The sequence below is a fragment of the Punica granatum genome, chromosome 3 (genome assembly GCF_007655135.1).
Source record: "Punica granatum isolate Tunisia-2019 chromosome 3, ASM765513v2, whole genome shotgun sequence".
NCBI classification, from domain to species: domain Eukaryota; kingdom Viridiplantae; phylum Streptophyta; class Magnoliopsida; order Myrtales; family Lythraceae; genus Punica; species Punica granatum.
The window spans coordinates 947,257-959,125 of NC_045129.1; the positions used below are offsets into that span (position 1 = coordinate 947,257).

Below are 11,869 nucleotides of genomic sequence, written 5' to 3' on the forward strand. Positions count from 1 at the left end.
CTATGATCCTGTGTTAGCCATGAGCCTATGACATGACATTCTCCTTAAAAATATTGTAGAATCCACATATCTTTCTTCCCAGTGAAGTGAGGCCGTATTCGGATGAGATTCAACATCAATCAAATAAAATAATTATGTAGTTTACTTTCAAATATTATATGATTATAATGAGCTGATAAATGGTTACGTATATGCCAGCCATGGGTTGATTAATCCACTTTCTGATCGATGATCTAAACTCTTCAGTTGCCTATTATTTGAACATTTAGGATTGGTTCACCCAGAACAGGGTTGGTTTCTCATTTCTACTAAACTGAAATGATCCATCGATGGTGACGTCTTTTGGTCTTGGTTGTAATAATTATCGCGGGCGGCAAAAAAATCCATTAAAATTCACTCCAAAAAAGAAAATCATATGCGTGCATCACTGCATTGTATCGTTGAATGGTTATCCTGCATATGAAAAAGCAATTGAATTATATATAGTAACTACGTGCGCATTAGATAAAGGAACAAAAAACTATTTCTATTTTTGGCTCGATGAGAAAAAAAAAAAATTTGTTCCTGAAGAATCATACCATATATGGACTAATAATTTATATAGTATACACGTAATGTTCGAAGCAAAAAAAAAAAAAAAAAGAAAAAGCATACACGTAATGCGAATAATGTTGTTATATATGTTTCAGCAAGTGTATAATAATAACTCCCTAGCTTTGTGTAGCTGAAATCTCGCCCACTCAACTCACATATAATGCATTCGGCAATTCCATACAAAATGTAAAGGAATGAGACCTAGGCATAGTCCTTGGACCTTTTTTTTTATTATTATTATTGGTAGGTCCTTGGACTTTTAATTTACCTAACGATAGTATAAATGTGACATACTCGATTGAAATGGACACGGTGCTTAAATTCTAGACCAAACAAATATCATTCAACAATATATATTATTTACATCGGGGTTCATCATAATTTTCCGAAAAACTATTCCAATATTGTTTTGGATTATTGAGTATATGTTATATACCAATAGCACGAATTAGCTGCAGCCTACTAAATAAATTTTCTCTTGATGACCAGAATATGGTTTAATTATGATAATTCATAGTGGTTTAATTATGCATGCCTCCCCCAGTCCTTCCCCTCTTCCCTTGGAAAATCGATGTCGGCATCTAATGACGCGGCCTTCATCGTGAACTCGTGCCACTTATTGGAAGATTATTCATACTGAAGCACCTCCCGTGGAATACTTTTTTCACGCACACGATTCAAAGTTGCTTTCAAAATCTGGATATGGTTGCTGATATGATTTGGCAAAAAAATAAAACCATTTCTTCGTGGCCATTCCAAGTTACGTCCGCAATATGTGGGCGACGAACGAGACGACTATTATATCAACGGGCGGCCGAACAATCACTTGGGCACAAGACTACTACTACTACTACTGCTGCTGCTGTTGAATGGGGTTTTTGGGCTTCAGCCCAGTTTAGCCACCGAATAAAAAATCCATAGAAGCCCGCCAGGAAGAACTGCTACTCGAGCTCGAAGTCCAATCCTCCTCTTCTTCCCTTCACTTTCAAGGCTTCAGCGGCCCCTAACCCCCACCCCCCCGGCGATTTCTTCTCGGCCAGGAATGGGAGCTGCGTAGTAGATTATGCTGACTTACTGTCTCCAATGGCTCGCAAACGCTTTCGGGAGGCCAAAATTGGTAAGTTGGTTCGATCCTTGAGCAGCATGGAATGTATGTGTCTGTGCAGTGCAGCTATGGCGTAGGAATTTGTAATGCGTGGTTATCTACTGCTTTTGCCACCGCATGATGCAATGTCCACTCGCATACCACTTGTTCGATTAAATGTCTGAATGAGAACTTGTTCGTCCGATGTTGGTGGTTCTACTGTTGACGCGATGGTTCTTCCTCCGTCCGAGCTTCCTGTTTGAACTAGGGATATTTTCCTTTGGGAGCATTGATCTTGCCTTGCTTTGTGTCGCAAGCAATTGTTCAAGATGCTCAAGTCCTTTCATGGACTAAGTCTACGGATAGGCTCTTCATCCCTTTAACTTCTCGATCATACTTATCCAATCGCCGTTGCCAACTTTCTTCTCCCTGATATTTCTTATGGTATGATCATTAGATAACTTTGTTACCGATACTGTCCCCTTCATTTCTTTTGATCCCTAACAATTTCGGTGCTCCTCTTCTGAGTACATAATTTCCTCTCTGTAGATTGCTGTTACGCGGCGAACCGGAGTTTGTAAGTTTCAGATGGTCTTGGTGTTATTAGTTGGAAATGGAAATTTCAGGTGTTAACCTTTACTTGCCTGAAGGCGTTGACATGTAATGAGTTGGATTCCGCATTGTAGGCATCGAGTACATAAAATCAATGGATGCGGAGAAGATTCTGAGCAAGATAGGGATGGGGAGAGAAGACCGCTACTTCTGGAAGCAAATAGGCAAGGCCCTGCTCTGCACATACACCATCATCGGGGCTGTGTGGCTCTACAATGAGACGTCCCCACTCGGGTGGTGGACTCTGAAGCCTCGGCCCAAGGAAGAGAAAGAACTTGCCCATCTATACGAGCGTAGGGAGTTTCCCTACCCAGGCGACAAAGAAGCCATGGAGGAATTCATTGCCAAGGGGGGAATGGTCGGCACAACGATTGGGCCAAAGGGGTTCGTGGAATCGGACAAGGACGCGTACAACTATCAGAAAGAGCTGCAGAACAAGAAGTTCGAGCAGGAGGCTCAGAAGCTGTGGTTCAGGATGAGGAATGAGGTCATTCAGGAGCTTCAAGAGAAAGGGTACGATATTGAGTGATATCATTAGCTGAACAATATTCTGAAAGCAAAGTGATTTGTGCTATTGACTGCATTTTGTTCCTTAAAAACAACACTTTTTGCATCTGCATAAATTGACACTCCACTGTGAATAACAACTTGCAGTTTGTATTTACACGTAATTATCGGGTCATGGTTTACTTGGGATTTAAAATCGGAATGTTAAGCTAATCGATATCTCTCAAAAAATTTAGGAGCCTTCAGATCTTCTGAACTTCAACAGGGCTGGAATCAGTCATTGGATTCTTTTTTCGTTCTTTTTTTTTTTTGGTTTAGTCAATATGTGATACCCATTTTAAAGGTAATTAATTTCACAAAAACTTGAATATGCAGTAGAGATTGGCATTCCCAGCTAATCTACTCTTCCATTAGCATATACAATCTGACATGGGTTTTGGATAGTTGGAAATGTGAACATCTTGATTGATAGATTTCAGTGAACATTGGAGGTCACATTCATTGATCAACTGCATCCAGTTATGTCGCCCCGTTTGGATTGAGAGAAATTTGATTTTAACTTTAATTTTAACTTTAACTCAACACACTACACAACAAAAACACACGTTTCCCAAGTCAAATTTATAATCACATCTCATTTGTCATTTTTCAAAATCAAAATCAAAATCAAAATCAAAGTAACTTTAACTCTGAATTCAAACGGCCCCTCAAGTTCGATCTCCTTATAGATGAAATTTCATTTTTTTGTTTTTTTAAAATCAGGTTGTTATTGCTTATCTTGTTTACTTGTGCCTCATAAACTCTAGAAAGGTACTTCGACTGCTTTACATGAGAATGTACGATCTTCCGTTTGTAGAGGGGAATGAGTAATATTATTACTCTTCCTTGATATGAGCATATGAGTACGGTTTCGAAATAAACTTTGTTGAGACAGTTCATACGTTTCTTTTATAATAATACCTTGTTGATCTTAAGGACACGGGTAAATCTGATAACACGATGTCGATCATTGGGGAAGGATAAATAATTAAACTTCTTAAGAGTAACTTGAACATTCCGAACCCGCTGATTGAACTTGGAATAACATGAAACAAAGACATGTAGAATGAAACAGAATGAATCAAGAAAGGGATGGATAGAGCAATAAGCTATGTTATTTCAACTTTTTGACAAACTGTTTCTGATATAATAAGGATGTAACATATCAAAGAATCAAAAGGCACGTGTTCCTTGGGACTAATATCTTTGCCCAAAGCCAGAGGTGGCGTGCACTGTGCGTAATGGGTGGACGGAGGGTCGTGAGTGGGAAATTGGGAATTCCTCTCCTCTCCAATCCAACCATAATTATGCAACAGTATAAAAAGAAAAAAAGGAAAAGAAGGTTTTTCACGACGCAATGGAGAAGTCTATTATAATAGTGCGTTTGGTTTTAGAGTTGAAATAACTTTGATTTTGATTATGAAAAATGACAAATAATTATGTAGTGTGTTGAGTTAAAGTTAAAATTAAAATTTTTGATTTGAGAAATGTATATTTTTGTTGTGTGGTGTGTTAAGTTAAACTTAAAGTTAAAATTAAAATGATTTTAACTTCCAAAATAAACATGCCTTCATTATTTCATGGAAGCGTTTTACTCGACTTGTGATATTTTATCATTTCGGCAGAATAGGAAGTGCACTCAATGCGTGTGACAGCACGCACCGTTTGAATGTGCCTATCATCTTTTTCTTGTACTATTCCAAATCTCCCACCCGATTATTAAAAAAAGAGGACAAAATAATGTTCCTATTATTCTCTTCCCAAAATGTGTATCCTTGTCAAGTCAATTCATTAAGGCAGCACGAAGTAAACGTTTCTCTTAGCAAAATGCACCGGAACGATTGAATTTTATACTCGGAATCGGATTGTGTGCAATTTGGAAATTCAGATGCATGCACCGTTTACTCATATTTCATAGAATAACAACGACATGATCTCATATTTCATATTGCTAGCCGAAAAAAGGGGTCATGGCCGGGTCGAAGAGTCCAAGAGCCGAGCCGAACCGAACCAAAACTTTCCAAGATGTCATCCACAAGCGGCTCTCGTCACTGCCACTTGACAAGTTGACATGTTCAATCGGTTCGGGATGAACTGAAGCCGGCGGATGCAGAAAAAATACGAAATATCATTTTCTCCAAGTCAATTTAATTGTACGGAAGGGAAAATGGAGCGGAAGGGAAACAAACGGCTGTAGTGACCAATGAAATGCTATCCACATCCTCTCTCTCTCTCTGTGGTCGGCGAAAGAGAGGGAGGGAGGGAGGGAGACAGAGACAGAGACAGAGACAGAGAGAATTGGCACAGTCGGAGGTCAGCTTCCGATATAAAGCGAGGGAGCAGAATCGAGTTCGACGAAGATCCATTAGAGAAAGAACCAATAAAGGGTCTCCCCAAATTCTATCCTTTACGGCCGCCTCCACTCCGTTTAATTTCGGGAGGGGTTCATTGAGGCGAGCGTGAGAGTCCCTTGAGCTGGGAGTCCGCCTGCAACCTCTGCTCTATCATCATGGCTTGCAGGCTTGCGGACTCTGTGTTCCTCTTCAAGGTCTCCATTGATACTTCCACCTCTCTCTGGCTCTCTCTCTCTCTCTCCCCCTTCTTCTGATATTTGTCCTGGACTCGTGCAGAGTTCTCTCGTTGATGTACATTGGGGTTTTAGCTCTGGGTTTGGGATTAATCTTTCATGGATTTGATTGGGAATGAAGTGGGGTTGTTCCCATTTAAGCGTTTGATACTTGAACCTGTTTCTTCAGCTCCTCTGTAGAAGATGCACTGCACTGTTTCGGTCTAAATTTGTCTGGTTTGTTTATTATTTATTTATTGATATTTTTACAGGGCCCTCATCAGAGCTCAATCCGTACTCAACTGATTTCTTCCCATACTTCACCAGGTAACGTAACAGGGAGTCTGATGATTGTCGGGTCATTAGCGCAAAAGTATACCTTTTAGGATAGTTGCAAGTGTCACATTTTCAGAAAATTGCCACATCATTTGCAACATAATATGCTTCTCTATCAATGGGTCTGGTACATCGGATTAAGTGTCTGCTCCTGAGCAGTTATTTTTGGGTATCTTAAAATAAAATGACTTTTGGAATACTTAGAACAAGAATATTTGATTGGTCTCACAGGTGATATGCAACTGGCTTATTCTGACAATCTGAATCATCCACTGTGGCGGTGCTATTGATTTGAATGAGTAAACTTTTACTATTAGTTCAATTGAAGGAGTAAACTCTTATTAGTAGTCAGACTATCAAGAATATCAGTGTTTCCGTCCTTTTGGAGGGAGGCAAATTGGAAGCTAATCAAGCGCTGATGTCTGAAGACCTTTTTTCACACCTAAAATGGTTTCCTCAGTCTTTAGGTTAGCAATTCTCAATTACAAAAGGAGAGAAAGAAAAAAGAATCAGAACTTGGTTTTGGAGGTTGTTATTTTTTGGCAGAGGATAGCCATATTGATAGTATGACAGTTTCTCGGTCTCATTAATCTTGAGGATTTCCCAATGTCAATCTTTCCTTTGCTAATGGTAGCTATGAAACACAGGCATATGCTATTTGAAGTTGGAAGACCCTTTAAAGAAGGGAATCAAACATAAAAGATATTCCTTTTCCGCAAAGAGGGTTCAAATCGTGAGAGCTGTGGCTGTTCCTGTGGCCCGGCCTCCTGCAGAGAGTTCTTCAGTAGACAATGCTGAGTATCGGAAGCAATTGTCTGAGAGTTATGGGTTCAGGCAAATCGGGGAACCCCTCCCTGAAGATGTCACGTTGAAGGATATCATGAATTCCCTTCCCAAAAAGGTATTATTCTCTGAAGATGTCACGCTGAAGAACCATGTCATTATTCATTGTTATTGTGTCCTGGCTTCGGCAATCTGGTCCAACTTGCATCAAACACCCATATAAAACGAGTAACTTTTCTTTAACCACAATTGGTTTATTTAATTGTTGAAATTTGTGGTGGCCTGAAAAAAAGAGAATTATCGAGACTGTTCTTGAGTTTAGTACTATCTGATGGATATGGGGATACTAGTGAAAGCTTTTCATTTGATGGTTGACTGCTTCTCAGAGAGATGTTTATGAGAAAAAATTCCACCCGTTCTCTTATCTGCTACTTCTAAAACCTTTGTCTGGCTCAGAAAGTATATTTACCATAACTGTTTGCAAATGATCCAGAAGAAAGTCCAGCATTTGAATATGGGTTCTGTCTTTAAGTCATGGGAGTTTAGAGTTCAAAGTGATTGTACTCTAGTAAACTTGGCACCTTCTGCCCCTGTGGTCACGTGATTGGTTTGCTTGTGTTGGTTTCTTTACTGGGGTTTATTATTAGTACAATATAAGAGACCTCATGCCATCATAAAAGTATTAAAATGCTTCAAATAATTCAATTTTTGTGTCTCGCTAAAACTATATATCTGATATATACTTCTCTTTCTTTTCTTTATCATAGGTATTTGAAATTGATGATTTGAAAGCATGGAAGTCGGTTTTGATTTCTGTTACTTCATATGCTTTGGGACTCTTCATGATTGCAAAAGCTCCATGGTACCTTCTCCCTTTGGCTTGGGCGTGGACAGGAACTGCCATTACAGGAGTAAGTTGCTGGAAGTTCTCTTTCTGACAGTTTATTCTTGATACATAATTCTGAGCCAACTCTTTTCGTCCTGTTTTCTGTCCCCATTTTCTAAGTTCTTTGTCATAGGCCACGATTGTGCTCACAAATCGTTTGCACGGAACAAACTACTGGAAGATGTAGTTGGAACACTTGCATTTCTTCCTCTGATATATCCGTACGAGCCATGGAGATTCAAGCACGATCAGCATCATGCAAAAACAAACATGTCAGTGTGACACTCCTCTTGCTCCCTCCCTCCCTCTCTCTATCTCTGTCTCTCTCTCTCTCTCTCACGAATGGCAGCAGTATCTGCTTTTGTCATTACAATGTCAATCTTTTCTTTCTTTAGCTAGTTGAATAATCTCCGGATCCTTCTTTGATTTCGTTCTTATTCCTCTCACTTTGATTTCTATAGGTTGTCTGCAGATACAGCTTGGCATCCCGTGTGGAAAGAGGAAATTGAATCCTCTTCTCTTCTTCGTAAAGCGCTAATGTATGGATATGGGCCACTTCGTCCTTGGATGTCCATTGCTCACTGGTAAGTTTTAATGATAGAAACGGAGTCTCAAATTGTTTCAGAACGAGCTTCATTTTCTTTCAGAAAATCAACCTGGGTCTGATTGGTCGGAAGCAAATAATCAGAGTGTAATTATTTGAAAATGACGGAGATCGCGCTCGTGATTTGTCACACTGATAATTGTGTATTGTGTCAGAATTGCTATCTCTGGTTTCCTGATATTTGTGATGGTTCTTGCTATATCTTGTTCTGGGAATAGGTTAGGGTGGCACTTTGATTTGAGCAAGTTCAGATCCAACGAATTGAAGAGGGTGAAGATCAGCTTGGCTTGTGTTTTTGCATTCATGGCGATTGGTTGGCCTTTGATTATTTATAAAACGGGCATTGTGGGATGGATCAAGTTTTGGTTAGTGCCATGGTTGGGCTATCACTTCTGGGTAACCATAATGATCCTTCCTTCACTAATAATCCCTTTTATTTTGAATTCATTCGTCGTCTCTTTAGGCATAATGGATTTTTCGGTGCAATTCAGATAAATGTCTAGTCATTATTATTTCAATCTGAGTTACTGTTAGAAAGCTTTTTAATAAGGCAGAAGTGGATCTGTGCATTTCTGGAATAGTGACTTTGTTAAGTTAGATAGTGAAAAACGGTTCTGCAGATGAGTACTTTCACGATGGTCCACCATACAGCGCCTCATATACCATTCAAGTCTTCCGAAGAATGGAATGCTGCTCAGGCACAGCTTAACGGAACTGTCCACTGTGATTATCCAAATTGGTAATGTCCCCTCCCCTCTCTTCAAATTTTGCGTAGAAAATTTTCACTGATGTGGATCACGCTTTATTGGAGAGAAGCTCAAAATTGTTCTTGGTATCCTTCCTCATAATTAATGCAAATGCTTATCTTGATCAGCTCGATTTTTTGGTCTTTTAGAAACCTATGTCTAAGATTTCATTATCAGCATGAGGAATGGAATTATGGAGCCTTTCTCAGGAAATTTCCAACATAAGAAACTCTTTCTGTTCTGGGACAGGATTGAAATTCTGTGCCATGATATCAATGTCCACATCCCCCATCACATATCCTCAAGGATTCCAAGCTATAACCTTCGAGCAGCTCACAAATCTCTTCAAGAGAACTGGGGAAAGGTAGAAATTCGTCTACATATCAAGTATTTTGCTCTTTGTACGTTAAAGAGATTCACCTGTGCTTTCACCCAAAAATATCCCCGTCATTTGTTTAATTTCTGTACACAGTATCTGAACGAGGCCACGTGGAACTGGCGTTTGATGAAGACTATAATGACGATTTGCCATGTCTACGATAAGGAGCAGAACTACTTAGCATTTGACGAGCTAGGGTACAAGGATGCAAAGCCCATTACATTCCTCAAACAAGTAATGCCTGACTATGCTTGATTCGTTGTTCCCTCACTGTAGAGCTCGAGACTGCTAATTCTAGATTCTTGGACAATACTTCTCATTGTTTCTACCAACTAATGGTATGTCATTTTCTGCAAGTTATTGTATGATTTTCCAATGTATCGAACAGTTCTTCGGTGATACTTGGTACTGAGAGTAAAGAAGAAATCAAGCAAAGATACTTCAGAATATTGACATGTTCTCTCCAAAGTAAATGTGAGATAAAGGGAGATAAAATCGTATAAATTCTGTGACATGTTACTATAGAATTGCAGGTCGAGTCTCCCAAATATCGAATTTGTTATCCTCATGGTGTAGGGTAAAAATCTGACCCCACCAACGGAGAAATTGCATATGAAACCTCCATCGCTTCTGTGAAGCCGTAGTGTGGGGATGAAATCAGCACCCCGAAACACGGATATGTTGTCGTATGTGGATAGCAAAAGTTACCCCTCGTAATATTCCAGCTTGGGGCGACAAGTGACGACCCACCCTTGTCAATGTCATGTCCATTCCAGAGGAACACCTTGGCCCCCAACGGACACCGCGCGGGGGACGAAGATCTAAAAACCCTAGACCCTCGAAGTATTCATAGGTCACAGCAATCAGGCTCTTGTCCTCCATTGCCACTGCATCCCAAACTCTTTCCCTTCTTGTAAGGTCAGGCGTACCACACCATGACCAAGCCGTCTTCTTATTTGTCTCTAAGATCTAACTGGCAAAGGTTGTAGGGATGGCGATACGCGTTCCGGGTCGATCGGGAATGAAAAGCGGCCAATAAGCAATTGCTCTGACTTAACCATTGTAGTCTATGCGCTTGTCCCGACGGTTCATCTGCTTCTTGGATAAAATCAACCTGCTTTCCAGTCTCCCGGTCCCAGACGCCAATCCCGTTTTCATCGTCCCTTAACTGACGAGTTGAGAATATCTTGTTGTCCAAGTTGAAACATAGAGGGGCTTAACCGTTGGACCTCTGTGTTTCAAACGCGGGGCGTAGGTTCCGCTTACTGTCCAGGAGTGGACCAAAGAATGAGTTCAGTCCAGCATTGGCGACGGTTGTGGCGATCGTCTCGAACTTCTTACCGCCCACATTGAATCTCACCCTTTCTCCCTCGAATCCCATTGTTGAAATCTCGCAGGAGAAATGGAAATATACACGAAGACAGATTTGGAGGAAATTTAAATATAACTATCCTATGGGTAGTTTTCTATTTTAAAAGACAAAATGAAAAGGAAAACTACCGTCTGGTAGGATGTCCAAGACAACTGTTTTCAGTTGTTTTCTTGTTCAATGGTGTTTGAGGAAGTAATGTGGAAGCTGTTTTCCAATTTACATTGCAGGGGAGATGATAGAATCTAACAGGGGAAGGGACAGACAAGAAGAAGTTCATTAGTTATGAATTGTTGTCGTTTCTTGTTTCATCTGCCAGTGATTATTAGCCTAATCTATCTGTCGATATTCACACTTCAAGAATTTGACGGCAGAGATTTGCCCTTCACGAGATTCAACGGCGGAGATTTGCCCTTGCAGACTGGGAAACAAGAATTCGACCTCCCCTATGAAAGCCATCCCCTTATCTTCTTCTTCTTCTTCTTCTTCTTCTTCTGCGTAGTCCTGCAAGAGAATATCTCTGTATCTGTGCTATCAGATGCTCTCTAGACTCATGGAAGCACTATGCCCTTTACTTACACAGCCCACCGTATCCAAACTTCATCAACCCACCACCATCCATCACATTCCCGGCAAGCCGTACGTTCCGAATCTCATGACACGACGGGCCGCGGTTACGGCCCTAACTTCCCTTCTACTCTCGTCGAAATCAGCCCTCTTTATGGAAATTCCAGCTATCGGGGGGACACTACTGCCAGAATTCAATTTCAACATGGTACTTTTGACAACTGTCATATCTGATGAACTTGCAACATTGTATGCCTTATGACTAAGCCGCTTTGATGCATTTTCGATGTCTCTTTGCGACCCATCAGGTGGCACCGGACCAGACGTTTGAGGAGGCGATGTCTGGAGTTCGGGATGACGCGGAGTCCTTATTGGAAGTCAGGTCCTTGCTCGAGTCCCAGTCCTGGGGGGAGGCTCAGAGGGCTATGAGGAAGGCCTCTGTCCAGTTGAAGAAAGACATATATACCATCATCCAGAACAAGCCGGGGAATGAGAGGCCTCAGCTCAGGAAGCTCTACTCCGACCTCTTCAATGGAGTCACCAGGCTAGATTACGCTGCTCGGGACGCGGATGACGCTCGTGTTTGGGAGTGTTACGGGAGGATTACCGAAGCTCTTGGTGAGATCTTGTCTAGGATATGACAATTTTTTATTGCAATATGGTAATAATCCATTGGTCATTCGCCATTTAACTCCCGAGCTACATACCACATCACAGGCCTATGGAATAGGTATTTTGCTGGTTTGGTTATAAGACCGCGTTGTGATTTTCATCCCAAAAAAATGCGAGGGACAACG

General features: G+C 40.8%; 3 protein-coding genes across 5 annotated transcripts; all 3 read left to right on the forward strand.

Annotated features, from left to right (window-relative positions):
• Positions 1 to 1,474: 1,474 nt before the first annotated feature.
• LOC116198618 lies at positions 1,475 to 2,961 on the forward strand. 3 transcript variants are annotated; one of them, XM_031528810.1, is made up of 3 exons: positions 1,475 to 1,711; positions 2,228 to 2,255; positions 2,365 to 2,961. In XM_031528810.1, exons 1-3 carry the CDS (start codon positions 1,658 to 1,660, stop codon positions 2,817 to 2,819), a joined length of 537 nt encoding a protein of 178 aa, XP_031384670.1. In that variant the 5' UTR covers positions 1,475 to 1,657; the 3' UTR covers positions 2,820 to 2,961. The 3 variants fall into 3 exon arrangements, with proteins under 3 accessions (XP_031384670.1, XP_031384671.1, XP_031384672.1); XM_031528812.1 differs by lacking the exon at positions 1,475 to 1,711 and adding an exon at positions 1,760 to 2,122; XM_031528811.1 differs by lacking the exon at positions 2,228 to 2,255 and having other exon boundaries at positions 1,480 to 1,711.
• A 2,099-nt stretch (positions 2,962 to 5,060) lies between these two features.
• On the forward strand, positions 5,061 to 9,585 carry LOC116199461 (omega-6 fatty acid desaturase, chloroplastic). The gene is made up of 10 exons (XM_031529812.1): positions 5,061 to 5,384; positions 5,675 to 5,729; positions 6,386 to 6,639; positions 7,289 to 7,432; positions 7,528 to 7,679; positions 7,869 to 7,991; positions 8,230 to 8,407; positions 8,632 to 8,750; positions 9,007 to 9,121; positions 9,230 to 9,585. Exons 1-10 carry the CDS (start codon positions 5,346 to 5,348, stop codon positions 9,389 to 9,391), a joined length of 1,341 nt encoding a protein of 446 aa, XP_031385672.1. The 5' UTR covers positions 5,061 to 5,345; the 3' UTR covers positions 9,392 to 9,585.
• A 1,316-nt stretch (positions 9,586 to 10,901) lies between these two features.
• Positions 10,902 to 11,847, forward strand: LOC116199462 (psbQ-like protein 3, chloroplastic). Its single transcript, XM_031529813.1, has 2 exons — positions 10,902 to 11,280; positions 11,381 to 11,847. The coding sequence occupies exons 1-2, from the start codon at positions 11,044 to 11,046 to the stop codon at positions 11,711 to 11,713; spliced, it is 570 nt and encodes a 189-aa protein (XP_031385673.1). The 5' UTR covers positions 10,902 to 11,043; the 3' UTR covers positions 11,714 to 11,847.
• Positions 11,848 to 11,869: the final 22 nt, after the last annotated feature.